This window comes from Dermacentor andersoni, chromosome 6, assembly GCF_023375885.2.
Source record: "Dermacentor andersoni chromosome 6, qqDerAnde1_hic_scaffold, whole genome shotgun sequence".
NCBI lineage: Eukaryota > Metazoa > Arthropoda > Arachnida > Ixodida > Ixodidae > Dermacentor > Dermacentor andersoni.
The window spans coordinates 165,203,899-165,219,965 of NC_092819.1; the positions used below are offsets into that span (position 1 = coordinate 165,203,899).

General features: G+C 47.2%; 1 protein-coding gene across 4 annotated transcripts in view; it reads right to left on the minus strand.

The window, feature by feature from the left end:
* Window positions 1-16,067, minus strand: part of Scm (Polycomb protein Scm) — a 298,625-nt gene that overhangs the window by 273,744 nt on the left and 8,814 nt on the right. For 2 of the 4 annotated variants that reach the window (XM_055066831.2, XM_050172273.3), the window contains exon 2: window positions 11,301-11,462. The exons of 1 other annotated variant lie outside the window; for it this stretch is intronic. In XM_055066831.2, coding sequence (XP_054922806.2) covers window positions 11,301-11,453 — 153 coding nt within the window. In that variant the 5' untranslated portion in view covers window positions 11,454-11,462. Of the gene's footprint in view, window positions 1-11,300; window positions 11,463-16,067 lie in introns of those variants that run through there. One more of the 4 variants, XM_055066832.2, reaches the window with a different exon arrangement.

Sequence of the window (16,067 nt, forward strand, 5' to 3'; positions counted from 1 at the left end):
TGGTTGGGTGGAGTAGGCTTAGCTACTTCCGCCCCAAGGGTCGGAGACGCAAGTGACAGCTCACTGCGCACGAGCTGGGCACTTGTCAGTGGCCGCTGCAACACTACCCCCCGACGCGCCGCATCAGCATAAAGTGTGCTGTGGAAAGGAGAGATCCTCTTACGACTCCCCTTAAAAGAAATATTTTCTGTAACTTTTATGGTGATTATTTCTTTTTCTTTCTCCCAGTTCGGACAGGAAAGTGAACAGGCTGGATGGTCACCACTGCAGTTCCCACAGCGAGGTGTGCCACTACAGTTGTCGGAGGGGTGGCCCTGGACTCCACACTTTGTGCAGGTTATTTGACCACAACAAGCTCTGCGAGCCATGGCCGAATCTTTGGCATTGGAAGCACCATCTAGGGTTTGGGATATATGGTTGTACTGTTAACCTAATGTACCCTGTTTCAATGGTTTCTGGCAGAACGCTAGATGCAAATGTTAGGATAAGATGTTTGGTGGGAATTTCTTTGTTGTCCTGTCTAATGATGATATGTTTTACGTTGGCGACATTTTGGTCTTTCCACCTTTCCAGGAGTTCAGCTTCTGACAATTCTAGGAGGTCTGCTTCTGATACAACTCCGCATAAACTATTCATTGATCGGTTTGGTGTGACAGAAATTGGCGCGTGACAAGACTGCCGAGCTTCTCGTACTGATATTTCTTAGGGATCTCAAGAAGAAGGTCTCTGCTAGCCATTTTTATCACTTTATAACCTGACCCTAAGGCTTCGGTCAAAGATTTTGCAACTATGAATGGAGAAATGAATCTGGCTTGTTTTTCAGAGTTCTCACTGTGTACAACATGGAATTTCGGATAGGTCTCTGTTGGTTGGTTGAAACACGTTGGTGGTGGTGCTGGTGTTCCCATAGTAGTTCAGTTTCTTTTTGGCAGAAATAGCGGCCACCCACCACGGAGCCCAACTAGGGGACGCTGCAGGTGCCAACCGTACATTGCTACTATAACCTAATATATTATACCCAAGGGAGGCACCTCCAGACTGGGAATGACGTCTATGTGAACACAAGGTTAACCCAAGCCACCTAGGAAAATAGGAAGTTACAGAAGAAAAGAGACGATAGGAAAGTAAAAGAAAGAAGATAGGAAAAAAAAGTATTGAAGAGGGAAACAGGAAAAGGCGACTGCCAATTTCCTCCAGGTGGGTCAGTGGAGGTGCCGTCTATGTGAAGCAGAGGCCAAAGAGGTGTGGTACCTCCGCCCGGGAGCCTTAATGCTCCTAACACTCGGCATTGGCTTAACCCCCAGGATCCCCCTTTCCCCGGACACAGCTAAGCTGCGCACGAATACACGCGAGAGGGTACAGTCCTTGTGTGCTCGGGTACGTGGTGTCGCAACACACCAAATACCTGCTGATGCAGACGGCCGTGCGGGGAGTGTATTTTTTGGTTTTGGAGAAATTTAGTTTATTTTATTTGCTGGCAGGACAATTTTATTTGGTTAAAACGAAGTTTTAGATACATGCCCTTAGGTAGCGGACACCGTTTACTGTCTCCAGCGACACTCAACAATGCACAAACACCCAGTCCCAAGCCGGCACCGGATTCAAAGGGCTCTCGTGCCAAGGGCAAGAAATACAGACAGCGGTGCTGCTAGCATGTTGCTGCGAGGATGGCTCCTCATGACACGCCACTAGGGAAAGTCCCCACAGCTATGCTGCTTGCTCTCGAAATAACCAATGGGCCCACTCGCGGGAGCTCGGGCAATCTCCTTCGGCTCGGCACAGTACAACCACGTGTGAGCACTAGGCACCACTCTTTGGCTTAACACCAGGAAAGGATCAACACAAAGCACGCAATCACCGTCATCACAAAGGCACCGTAGGCAAGCTCAAGCCCGAGACACAAAGGGGGCACAGATGAGAGGAAAATGTGTACGTATCCAGTGCTGTTCTCAAGAAACCTCTCCCACGCTCGCTCTGCCCAGCGCCACCCCCGCAAACCACCGCAAGTGGAAAGGGAGAGGGACAACAGAACAGGTGAGTGCCCACAAAAAGGCACCGAGGCATACCTCAATCCCGAGACGTTTTGTGGGGATACTAGACTCTCACACATTTCCTGATGTTTTCACCGCTCTTGCGTCTCCTGTGATATGGCTTCTCCCCATAGCTAAACATCGACAGCAGTTGGTGTGGTTGCAGCATATTACAAGAGATGGCACGAGTGTTGTAATGCTAATACCATCCAACGGCGGGGTTAAATTATGGGGTTTTACGTGCCAAAACCACTTTCTGATTATGAGGCACGCCGTAGTGGAGGACTCCGGCAATTTGGACCACCTGGGGCTCTTTAACATGCACCTAAATCTAAGTACGCGGGTGTTTTCGCATTTCCCCCCCATCGAAATGCGGCCGCCGTGGCCAGGATTCAATCCTGCGACCTCGTGCTCAGCAGCCCAACACCCCAGCCACTGAACAACCACAGCAGATCCAATGGCGGGGTTACTTGGGCGGAAAATGGAATAATAGGCTTTTCCTCTTTTACTTGGGGTCGGCAAGCAGCACGGACGTTTCGTACGGGACTGTCCCAAGAAAGGCTTAGCTGTCGGTGTCATGAATTTCAGCATTCCAGAAATGGACAGAGACACAATTCAAACATGTTAGAGAACATTTATTTCAAAGAAAAAAAACAGCAAACTACCCTGACAGACTATAAACACTATACACACGAGACACTCCAAAAACTGGCTATACATATAAAAAACAAGCAAGCCCACAACTGCATGTTGTTTCTCCACTCGCCTAACCAGCACGACGTCACGAGCAAATGAACGTTCTGACCATCACCAGTCGTGTCAGACTTCGGCCCAGCGTGGCAAAGGATGTTGGCCTGCGTGGTTCCAACACAGCGTGAGCGTTGCCCTCCGACGAGAGCGATGAGGCTGTAGCCTTCCGCAGAGACCCGCGTAGCACCGGACACGGTCTGGGCCAGTCGGCCGTTGTGCTGCTGACGTGGCCAGGCGATTGCCTTCGTGGCATGGGACAGCAACCGGTTGCGGCAGCGTGGAGTTGGACTGGGGCCGCGGAACACAGCCGCGGCGACGAAGTCAAGACTCAGGAGCTGGAGTAGTCGCTGGCCAACTCACGAACGTCCCCTCTCCCGTCCATGGTTCCCGAAGCTGCTGCCTCTCGTCTCCAGAGCACAACTGGAGATGCCACTGTCTTGCTTCTCGACCACGTCAACAATGCCAGCTTATTTCCGCATGCGTCTCCTTTTTCTTAATTTCTTCTTCTTTCGCGCTTCACATGCTTCTCGCCTGCGAGTCCACTTCTCCGTTTCATCTACCGGCGTCTTCGTCTTTTTCACATTGTCATACAGCTCTTGCCGGTAACTCATGACAGCCGGACACTGGAATGGATGAACACGGTCGTTCGAACACGCCACCGTTTGCGTGACCGTAAATGTAAATGATTAGGCATTGGTGTCCAGCATGGGAGCAAACATATTCACTCGCTATCCGGTCCCGGTGAGTCTGACGTCCTCGATTTATTGTGCACCCATCGGCATGTTCAATGTGTTGTAATTCGGCTAGCAGGCATTAATGTATGAAGGATGCAATCAATGCCCTTGGGATGGTTTGCACTACTGTGTTGTCATTCCTTTGTCTCAAGAGCACGTGGGTAATCCCCCAGTTTCAAAATAGGAGCCCTAGTTGTGTCAAACCAATTTAGAACACAAAAAGAAGTACAGTAAAACCTCGTTAAACCGTACCTGCTTAAACAGTAGTTTCGTTTTAAAAGTAGTAAAGTCAAATCCCCGACTCAGCAGCCATTGAACATAATGTGTTTTGTATCCGCATAAACCGTACTAGCTTATTGCGTACGCATTGGTTAAAACGTAGCGTTTCCACTTTTCGTTGTGTAAACACGCCGGTACATCACCTCCATCGGGCAGCCCGGCAGAACAAGCCTCAGAGATCAGAACAACGGCCTCCAAGCACCCTGTGCGTTTGCGCGTGCAGTCACATCAACATCATTTCAGCACCGTAGCAGAGAGCGTTGTGGCGTCGTGCAAGCGAGGACTCGCGTCATCTCGACGCTAGGATAAAAAAGACGCCGGGTGCTCAGCATAGAAGAAAAATTAGACATCGTTCGTGCTGTCGAGCATGACACAAAGAAGTCGGCCCTGGCGCGCGACAGGGATCTGCTGTTGACTACGGTGTCTGCCATTTGGAATGCGAAGAAGTTGCTCGGCAGTGCTGCAGCGACAGCGAAGAGATGTCGGCTACAAGGTTCGACTTTCGCCATCGTTGCCTTTGTTGCTGCCAAAGTGTGGACTAGCGACAGTGATGAAGACGACACGGAAAGCGACAGCACGGGTGATTCAGACCCGACAGTGGCAGAAGCTGCGCATTACGTCAGCCTCATGAATGCAATCGTCGCAACGAGAACAGGGTGCAATAACGTAACTATTCCAAACGAAAAGCATTCCGAACTATGGCACCCGACAATGAAAAAGGCACCCCGGGACTTCTGCAGCACTACTGCGCGCTTGCACGGAGAATACGTAATGCCAACGAGGAATCTCCCATGCGAGTGTTTGCCGAGAATAGGGGGCTAGCTGAAAAGCTGGCATGCAGCTTCAGTAAGCTTGAGGCAGCTGTCGTCGTGCTAGGCCACGGCGGCATCAAACAAAAATAACACTTTTGTCGCGCGAAGTGAATAAATACTTCATGTTTTTTTCCCCTTTCATCACACTCCCTCTGAGTTCCGTTTTCGACAGGTAAGTGGGCAATCTCAAGCTATTTCGGTTAAACAGTATGTACTACCATTTAGTACGTACTTTTTCCGAGCTCCAGCCAACTACAGTTTGACGAGGTTTCACTGTAGCATAAATATTACATTTCTAAATAAATTATTATTGTAGCTTATCCATATTCAACAATAAACTGTGTATAAAGCTACACACATTAAAACATTTTTGTCACTTTATTGTAGCCTAAAAATTTGCTTGTTTCTTTATTAAAGTTGGACAGTCCAAAGAATTTAAATTTCCAGTAAAAAAATGTGATCCTGGGATAACGTATTTTCCCAAGATATGCGATTCTGGAAGGGTTAAGAAATGCCTAGAATGTGCCACTACTGCTTCAGCACTGATGCTAATAGAACAAGGGCAGATCTCTTATTGGCAGCAGGACATAAAGAATACAAGCAGATAAAAAATACGCTTATCCAGGGTGCAATACATCCGATGCAAAATTTAAGGACAATTAAAGGAGGTTAAAACAAACTTCAGCGAACCAGTGATAAACAATTTCAGTTCTTCTTCTTTATAGCTAAGCAGCAGCACAACAGTCTAGGCGCTTCAAGCTTTTCAGGTGGCTTTTCAAAGTAGAATGTCAATTGCTTTGTGGCACACCACACACTTTGCTCAATGAGGGTTTGTAGTTTCTAGCTACACCCCAAGATACATGTATTGGTCCCATTAAAGCCAAATAACTGAAACTTACTTTTTTCCAGGCATTTCTAGAGCTCAAGCTGCGATAAATGGAGCCACATTGGCTGCAATATAAACCAACTAGCAAAAAAAGAAAAATGGTGGTATGCCTTGGTTGCTTGATCTGGCTTCATCTAGCATCACGACAGCAACGGCAATTTAAACAAGCCTGTTATCAGTGGCTGTGGAAATGCCAGGCTGCAATTGCTCAGCAAAACTCTCAAATAAGAACATATATATACATGGGATCACTTCACAATAGCGTCTACGGCATGGCACTGATGTGGAGTTTCGTACTTTGAATGTCCAGAAGTCGCCCCAACTAGAGTTTTCAATGAAATCAAGGAGCACATTCATTTTCAAGAAGTATTAAGGGCCCATGAATCAAGGGTTTCAAAGAAGTATATGAACCATGCAGATCCCACACTCTGTGGGACTTTTATAAGCAAAGCTTGTATAGCTGCTCGTGAACAATGGTGGTGGTGCTTAGCAACTATTTGCAAGATAAACTAAACAGTGAAATTGAAGGTGTTTTCACATCTCACTAAATGTAAAGTGATAGCATTCCAACATTGTTTACATGCCTGACAGACACATTAGACAAAATGGAACTTATTCTGCACAAAGAACTTGTCTACACACTTTGAGTCGGTATTGTGCTTCAGCAAAATAATGTCCACTTGAAACTTCGTGATACTTAAGTAATGTAAGCGATTGTGCTTGCCAGTTGTGCAACCCAATGTACGCAGCGCATTGCCCCGATGTGCTCAAATTCCATGCTACCTTGACAGTGTGCTGCTGGTGGTTTAGGCAGTCTTCGGCGAATTCAGTTTCAAGCTTTCTGTCTAGCTCGCGAGTTTTTGCCATTCTGCCTGTTAGGCTCACTGTCAGACTGTTTCTGGCTGGTTGCCAGCTAATGCGATAGAGGCAGACATTAGGCACGATCTTCATCCCATCGATACCTGGTGTGCACATATTAGCAGCAAGCTCTGCCCGACAGTTTGCCGGTCGCCAACATTCTGGCCAGTGGTGAACTTTCACGAGTTTTAACCACCACTGTTTTGTGGGTTACCAGTGATGCATTTCTCTTCGTCGCACCCAAATGTCAACTGAGACCCGGAAATTTGCCTCGCCAACGACGAGGGTAAAAGTGACATCCTGAACAGCGGCAACTTTGTTCACTCACACTGTCCATGGCATTCCACTTCACTAAAACACTGACTGTGCGACATCTGAAATATTTATTACAGTTTAATTAAGTAGGTGATGGTGCTGCCACTGGCAGATTCAAATAATTGGGCACATACCCAAAATCATGTGCACAAGAAATTAGTTGGCAAGCGCAGTGATAAAGCACGAGTTCCCCAACACGTATGTACATACAGCCCCACAAGCCCTTGTGGCTGAAAGACAGAATATGGTAGGCAAGAATAGACGTAAAAACTTTCTTCGCACAAGGTGGTAGCGACCGTAATCTGGCGGTGAATTCAGCTCACTTGCCGCAGTTTCATTTGTAGCATGCATGCAGCATTCCCACCACTGCATTAGACTGCGAGTATGGATCACAAGAAAGAGTCACTTTAGTGACACCAATGTGCCACTATGTGTATGCCTGCTGCAAATTACAACATTAAGTATGTTTGCTTGATATTCAGGTATAAGCATCAGCTGCTGTCTCAGATGTGCCAGGGGGTCCATCTTTGTCTCCTCTCAGCACAATTAGTGCATGCGGAAAAATCACTGTTCCTGTTGACTGTGTCGCATTACCAGAGGATAAAATGCTGAACCAGTTCACAAAACATTTTGTAGTTCTTCAAATGAAATTGAACTGAACCAGAACTTCATTTTCGGTGAACCGAAAACAAAGTACTAAATGAATAAATTCTACTGCTGCTGCTGCCATGGTAGAACCAGCAACATGACAGGTGTCTAGTAAAGATGGCATTGATCCTAAGCCGCTAGCACAGTGTATCTTTCAATGTAGCTTTGAACATACTCTTTAAATCTTTCAAGCTCTGTGAAAGAGCTGCCTTTCACAGCTACCTGTGAAAGGGACAGGATGCTGTGCCTTTCAAGGCACAGCTTCTTCGGCAGATGTACTGTGCTCTCAAAATGATGCATCACTTCATTTATGTTATTGTTCACATCAAATAAAAAGCATGAATTACACTGACACATTACAACGTGACCAGAGAATCCAGCACTGTCAGAAGTGAAAATAATGTTACAAGGGTGTGTTAAAGTGTCATATGGATAAAAAATGATGTGACCAAATTATGAAATAACAGAATAAATAGCAAACTAATAGGCAAGCATTACACAAAAACACAATACTAGCCAAAGCTTAGGTCGGATGGCTTGCATTTCAATTAGTTTTCTCTGTGTCCATGTAAATGAAACTGTATATTGTCATGTCACAGCAATGCTTATAAAAAAACTGCCTTTCAGCTTTCAAAGATCCACGGTGACTCTAGAGCAGTACCTATATATTTGGTACACTTATCGCTTTGTTCTCCCTCCCTTCTCCCCCTTCCTGTGTGTAACCTCCGAAATTACCCCCAAACAGTTGAGCATGTTCGCACGGTTACTTGAGCCACCACAGCCAGATACGCAACTGGCTTGGCTTGAGTGCATGTCGCCTGTAGTGCGGACAAGCAAGTTGAGTCATGTTGTGGCCTTTTTAACAAGCATGTGCAACAAGCTTGGTGAAATACATATATATAAAAAAGAGACTATTTGGTGCAGCATGTAGCAACATTTTCTTATTCTCAGTTCCATACATAGCAGTCAACGCTTTGGAGACTAGAGAGACTTTTTGCAGTGGCTTTGTTCGCACTGGTATATAGTTGAATGTTTTTTTATTGCAATTGTACGCAACTGTTTTTTATATAGGGTCAGTAATCGAATTAAACAAGTTTTAATCCTTAGAAACAAACACACACTGTGGTATACAGCTGCAAATACATTGTTTTAGATCATTTTTAATTATGTTGTTCTTTTCGGGCTTTTTATTTACAACCCATCATGAGGAGCCTCACGTGCATGCTCGCACAAGCTAATGCTGGTTGGCGCACAGCAAAGCATGGAACGCACGGAGTGGTAACTTTTTTTGACTGAACTTCCTGCACAGCTTCCACAGTGTTGACTGCCATGTATGGAATGGAGTATAGTCACACAATTGACGGAGAACTCCTATTACTGCCATTTAGGACAAAACTCTGCACTGGCAGCACGGACTGACACCAGCACCAGATTCCCTTCGGTAACATTAGGAGTAAAATAAGGAACCACTTGAATGTACCGTTGGGCCTCTTTGATTATGCAGTCCCAGACTCTCTGTGAACCATCTAGGGCTTCCGGTCTGACTAGCCCCGACCGAAGAGCGCATCACAGTCACATGATCCAGCTGATGGGGACTGCCCAAGGTTTCGTTCAAAGGCACCATGACCAGAAGCCACTCGCCTGGCTGCCATCATCTGCTCTTAGCTACTCATAGATAGCCCCCTACCCAACTGATTCATTGGTGTGGTCTCCGAAATGGTGGAGTCTCAGAAAACTTAAGAGCACAAGAAAGACACTGGATGTAGAAAAGGAACACACACCACATGCGCTCACTCACAATTGATCTTTAATACACGTATGGAAACATATATATAAAGAAGGGATAGATTGCACATCACAAGACTAGGTAAACAAGTCTCAGATGCCATGTCACCGTAACAACCATTAAACAAACATTAAAGCTTGCATAGTGGAATAGCAGCCTGAGCGAATAGAATGTGTTTGCAAAGTGCAGTTCATGTCACGCTCTCACACCTCGTGCCCCATAACCACTCTAATTAAGCTGGCTCATTGGCTGCGAAATTTGAGCGGAATTTACACACGGACATAGGCAAAATAGCAGCCGTGCCACGTCGCTGTTCATGCAGAAAGCACCCACTGATATCCTCAAAGCTTGTGACACCGTCTAGTAAAGACCTGACACGTGTCTAGGACAGAGCGCATACCCACCATCTACTAATCCTAGACATCAAAAAGCAAAAGCTCGAACTTGGCAACAGAAAAGATCAACATATATGTCAACAGCAATCGGCGAAGCTCCGATTGTACGCTGCACCAGCTACCAGCATGAAATAGCCACATGCAATGTAATGAGCTTCCTCACACACCAGTTTCACTCACCTGAAAAGAGAAATCTACACTTTTGTTACGCATACAGCAATGAGCACGACAGATTCCGCGAAACACATCAAGAAAAGCTAGCATGTGTGTCTGACTGTTGTGCATCTCTCTTCGAGAACATGAAGGTTAGAGCTGCAGTAATTAAACCGCTTGTGAAATACTCGCATGATGGCACACAAAACACCAATGTTACAGAGGCGATAGTTGAGTGCACAATATTTGCCGTCCGGAACACGCAAAGTATGCAGAAACACACGGCATCTTTACAAAACATGGCATCGAACACTGCACGTCTCTTTAGACGGCCCCTCAGCAGGTCTGGCTATTTTGAGCTGACAAGCACAGAGCATTTAATGGGCGCCAACAATTGTGTTTGCAAAGAATTACATCGCTACGTGCCACGGAAAGGCCTAAAATTTCAATCCGAATGCCGTTTCCCTCTTCACTTGCGGCGAATCGGCCCAGAGAGGGACAGTGACGTAGTCGAGCTCCTGCACCTACGTAATCGGGTCCGCAGTGTGACGTCATTCGTGGAGACACGCGAGCTCGACAATTATTCAAGATATCATCTGTTATCTGTGTGATCTGTTGCTTGAATTGACGAATTGAAGTTTAGAGAAATAATAAAACACACAAACGGAATGTCTGCGTGTTTTTTGTTTTACTTTGCATTGAAGCAAGAGAGGTGTACTTCTGCTTTGTCTGCTTGTTCCCACGGTCGCGCGGTCACGTGCGCAGGTACCGAAACTATGCCATTTTCTACCGTGTTCCAGCGCGTGTTCACACTCTGCGATCCGCTTGTTCTGGATTATACTGCTCATCATGTTTCCTTGTGCACAGCCACGCAAAATCGTGCGCTGCGTGAACGAGACAATAGCTCGCTCGCGGCACGGTCAGCGGAAATGCGTAGCGCAGGAAGAAAAAAAAAGCGAGGAGAAAAAAAAATGAAGGCGGGGCCTGTTACGTATGCGTCATGCGATCCTCAAGGGCTGGTATGGGAGAACAGAGGGAAGGAATTTCGCTTGCGTAGGCTAGACAGGGAGAGTGGAGAGAGCTTCTTGCTTGGCAGTGGAGCCCGCCTGCTGAAATCATGGGTTTGCAGCACTGAAATATTTCTATCTCGGCTATTAATGAGCCGATTTTTAAAATTTTTGAGGCAGGACATTCCCTAGAGGACATGTAACAACTTCCAGCATATAACCGAAATTTGCTATGGGGCCTGGTGAGGGGCCCTTTAAGAAAACCGTCACCTGCTAGATGCTTGCGCTTGTCCGAGCAAAAATCTGCTGACAGCTCGGAGAGTCCATGGACAGTTTGCGACTTCCGGTCCATGAAAAACGAATGCGATTCTGGCAGCTCTCGGATTGGTGGGTGAAGCTTCTGAAGTTGTTTGAAAAAATCGAATGTGGGACACACGTCCCAAGCAGTGCGGGACTGTCAGTGACTGATAAGCGAAGAGGCCCATAAGCCTCCTGTGACCAAGGGAAACCAAGATGAGAGTTGGAAGGCAGACATCCTTTTCAACTCAAGTGCACGTCGTTATTACTGGCCACACAAGAGCATTCTGCTCAAAGTACAAAGCGCTTATCTGATGTGGCTCACGCAAGGCAGCAACCAGGTGTCCTACCTTGAGATAGACACGCTTGAACTCGTGCAAGCAGTTCTCAGAGCAGAACTCCTTGCGCACGTGGCCAACGGTTATGGCGTGCCTCAGATCCTTGCGGTTGTCCTCGCACCAAGCGCAGCACGGCTTCAGGTGGCCCAGACGACTCCTGGACATCTCCCGCTCCTAGGAACATTCGACACTGAGCACTTCCCCCTCCTTCTACAAGGATGATTTGATATGACATAATCATTCAAGACCCTGTTTGTAAGCAAAAATACAAAAACAAACCATGCATGGGGACTGCACGTCTGCCTCTATTACCAGTCCATGGCTCCTGCATGGGGCCTGTGGCACAGGCATGCAAAGTTGCCTCTCACTGCCTGAGCATATCGCTTTAATTTTGGGGGAAATAGATACTGCTCACACTTTAGCTGCTGTAGCATCACAGATTGCTACAAGCTTTGTACATCATGAGCAATATGGCCGACTGAGGATGCCAACCCATAAGCATTACGTTAAAACATCTCACAGACAGATGGTAAATGTTGCACGAAATTTCATTCCTCAAATGCAGATTTCACTCATAACAGCTTAACCAGTATAACATCATGAAAAGTGTGGCCATCACAAGACTGGACCGGATGCTTGGGCCAATCGTACCGAGTCCAAGCGCAAACAGTGATGCAAGACAGAAGCATGTCACGATTTGCCCTCAACTACTGCCACAGCTTGCATGAGGGTCAGCAACGCTGATCGGCTCCACTTGCCCTAAAAAATAGAGGGGCAGAGTGCCAACTTATTTTAGTGCGTACACAGACATCTGGTTCTGAAATGCTGGTGGAATGCACTTGGGGCGGCATACCCAAATGCTAGCTCTTCCATAGTGGCCTCTATCGGTTCTGACACAGTATGGGATTTGAAAAGCAAGGCCTACACACGCAGTGACTGCACCATCTCAACTTTTCTTTAGGCCTGTAACTGGGTGGGCATACACAAAGCGGTAGTTGGTGCTAGCCCGATAGAAGTAAACGTGCGATTGTGGCCTAATGGTTAGAGCACCTGGCTGGCTGCCGCGCTGGCATCGAGCCCACCATCAGGCACTTTTTTCCCAAGTGTGAGCTATTTGACAAGATGACCAAATAGAACTGTCTCGACCCTTGTTTATCAAGCTAGTCTTGATCAGTATGGAACAGCAGTAGCACCAGGAAGGATTGAGAATAACGTAAAATGCTAACCATGGCAAACTCTGCCACGTCAATATACCACACATGCTGGACCACAGAGATTACCGCACAAAAAGTACTTCAGCACTGGCAAAGTACTTGTAGGAACAGCACACTAGCACAAGACCTGTTTTCCAAAACAAATCCACCATCAGTGTCGTTATTGTCCTCCTCTTAACAGGTCAATCCTCACTGACCTGCCATGGGTGGGTGCTACAGGGCGTAGACATCGAAATAAACACAGCCCCAGGCACATGCCAAACTGACGGTGCAAAGGACCATGGGTAAAGCATGCATCTCCAACCAGGCTAGTTACATGCGATTCAGACTGTCAACCCCTCTTTGGGCTGTCAACAGAACGGTAGCCGACTCTACTGGATGTCAAAACATACGAAATGGCCCACTGTAGCCTTATGATGTCTCGATGGCATCACACCAGCGAAAGATGCAAGGTTGGGGTGCACGAAAGTGTTACAGACAGAGAGGCAAGGCGCAATCGGGCACCATCCTGTAGGTGGTGTGGCAGGGCTGGCACATCATTGGAAGAAAACAAGTTACTAGCGAACTGAAATGGAGCACCGGAAACAGCTGCCAAGCAACCCAGTAGCACCGTGGGTAAGCAGTCAAGAACTTGACACTCCTGCCATCGCCACAGTTGCCATGGTTCGGCAGTGATTTGTGCCTAATCTTAAATGGAGGAGGAGCACCTTAACTGCGAGCCATAAAGCCGGCCACGGCTTCTAAAGATTGGGGCTTGTGCTGTGAAGAGGCCTGGCAAGCACAAGCTTTGCGCAGTAAGGTACGAAACTAGTCGAGCATGAGACAACAGTCCCAATGAAGAGATGACTACAGCTAAGAGGCCATATTGCAGCAGGTGTTTGAACAGTGCGTGCAGGTGGCAGTCGTCTTCTGGAATAGCCCTCATCACAAACATGTAGGCAGGGCCCCAGTGCTGGATGATGGCCATGTTGTGCCCAGCTGCAGCATGTGGTCAGGTTCACACACTGCCAAAAAAAGCAGCATGGAAGAAACAAGAGGACCACATGCTACAGTGTGATGGGTCACAGCCAGCATGCTTCTGACTGAACTCGCTGAAAATGGTATCATGCATGCTAATATTGCTCTTGTCTAAAAGCTGTGGGATCACACGCACATCCTGATATCTCCGGAGCGGCCATGCGGTTATCACGCGATAATCACGTGCTCGCTCGCGGAGAAGAGCGGAGAGAAGGCACGTTCGCCGCTCCCGCTGCTCTTCACGCCTGGCCGCCACGCCGCAGCCCAAGGCACCCCAGGGTGTTCCCTCCTTTCCCTTTCTTGGAACCGGGAAGACTCCCTCTCCGCCGCTCGGGGAGAAGCGCTATTCTCCCAATGCATCTTTGTCTTTGGGCTGAGGAGCTTGCGACTGGCCGCATCTCAATTCAGCCGCTGCGACCGCCACACGGCGTCCCCCTGCAGCGCTCGGCCTTCGTGAGCGACTGACCGCCTCAGGGCCCGAGCGCAGATCCACTCTGGGTGAGCTGAACCTTTATCAGCTTCTTTTGTGGTTTCCGGCATTGTACGGTTTCTTTCGCCTCAGACATGCGGAACGCTCTGCCGCTGTGGTTTTGTATTTCTATTTGTGTTTGCTGTTGTTACTCTGTCGGTATTGTACTATAAGTTGAATAAACACCTTAAGTGTGAGACTCACCCTGTCCCTCTGGCCTGAACTAGCCGTGGTCACAACTTGCTGCGAACCGTGGGTTAGGGGTCACAGCTTTGACAGTTAGGGCTGCTGTGAAAGAGCTAGCGAGCGACTGCCGCTCCGCTGGCGCTGTGCGATCCAGAGAAGGGTCAGGTGTGCACGCGCGAACTTGAGTAATACCCCTACAAAGCATACATGCCAACTTGCGTGCACAACACTGGAAGGGAGGGAATAGCGCACACCTATTTTGAAGTTTGCCGCAAGCACACACTTCTGGTGGGATACATTAAGGATGATTCACCTTTAGATGCAGCAGCAAACTTGAAATAGCACAAATTGAGAAGCATGTTTTTTAGATCATAGTGACTTTTTCCATGGATTTCGCCTGCTCCAGAAAATGCTTTTCCAAAGGAAGTACGCCTCAGGTGTCCCTCCCCATTCAGAAGGTGCTAACGCCTTAGGTGTGGGCCATCCAACACACACACACACAGTGCTATGCCTTCAAGGCCTTCAGTATGTCACACCAACAGGCCCAATGTCCAACATTAGTCACAAGGAACACGTCTGAGGGTACTGTTGGAGACCAACGGGAATTCGCAAACACAAGTTATTATTCATGAAAATGAAACAGTCAATTCATAAAACATGACTGAATTCGTAAACATTACACAAAATTTGGCAGAGTTATCAGGTATGCTAAAGCCACCACATGCTGCTGAGAACTTTGCTGCTGAGAAAGCGCCGTTCGGTAGAGAGGAGCTGCTGGAGGCTCATGCATTCATGCTGTTGCCAAATGGCTCTGCGATGGCTTGATAAACACCTAAGGGCAGAGGTGGCAATACCACATGGCCTATGAGGTGAACCTGTGCCTTAAGCTGATTAAATCACCCATGTGGCATAACAGCAGCACAAGGACCATATCAAATGCCTGGCTGGCACCAGCCAGGTGGAAGGTCAAGCAAACTCATGCCTGCATCTGGAACGTAAGAACAGCTATGTCTTGCTCACGCCACAAACCATGCGTCGTCATCTCCACCATCTTCTTATGCTGGCTGATCTGGATGCCCTCTTGACCTGCCAGACATACCCTTTAAATCACCAAATACTATGCCAAACTACTTCGTGAGCAATTACAAATTTGTTTTTCTTCTAAGCACCACCAAAATGTGGTTTCACTGAAAGTGACAAAGCAGACACAATTACTGCTTGTGCTTTTGCTGGATGGATAGAGGCTACGCATGTCCCCTTTGGAATGGGGTTGTTGGGTTATTGTTATTGTTATTATATTGTATAATGTCCTAGCTATGGTAAAAAAGAAAAGCAAAGAAAACTCCACAATGCATTCCCATAACCAAACTTTCTGAACCCCTATTGTGAACTTTATTTTTGTACGCCTCCACTGTTTGTCGTTTCCGCACTTCTAACAATCTTCCAAACACCTCTTACTAATCGCCCCCCCCCCCCCCTATTGCAGACATGTTTACTTTCCCCCTGCTCTCGCTCAACCCAAGGGCTTCAAGGAGGCCAGAGGTGCCTAAATAGACTGCTGGGCAGATATCTTCACATTCTAACATAAAACATGCTCCATAGTTTCCCTAGCTTTGCCACTGCAAGCACATGCTTTTTCTTCCTTGTTGTATCTCACTCTATAAGTGCATGTTCTAAGACAGCCTAATCTCGCTTCGAAAAGTAGAGATTCCCTTTGAGTTATCATAAATTGTTTCTTTCCTGATTTCATTCTTTCCTCTTAGGTAGTTACTCATAGCAGGTTTCTTTTCCATTGCCGCCACCCATAAGATTGTCTCAGCCTCTCAGATTTTTCGCTTGACGTTCTTTGTTGCCATGTTGCTCACCATACAGGTCGTATACTTGCTGGTAAGC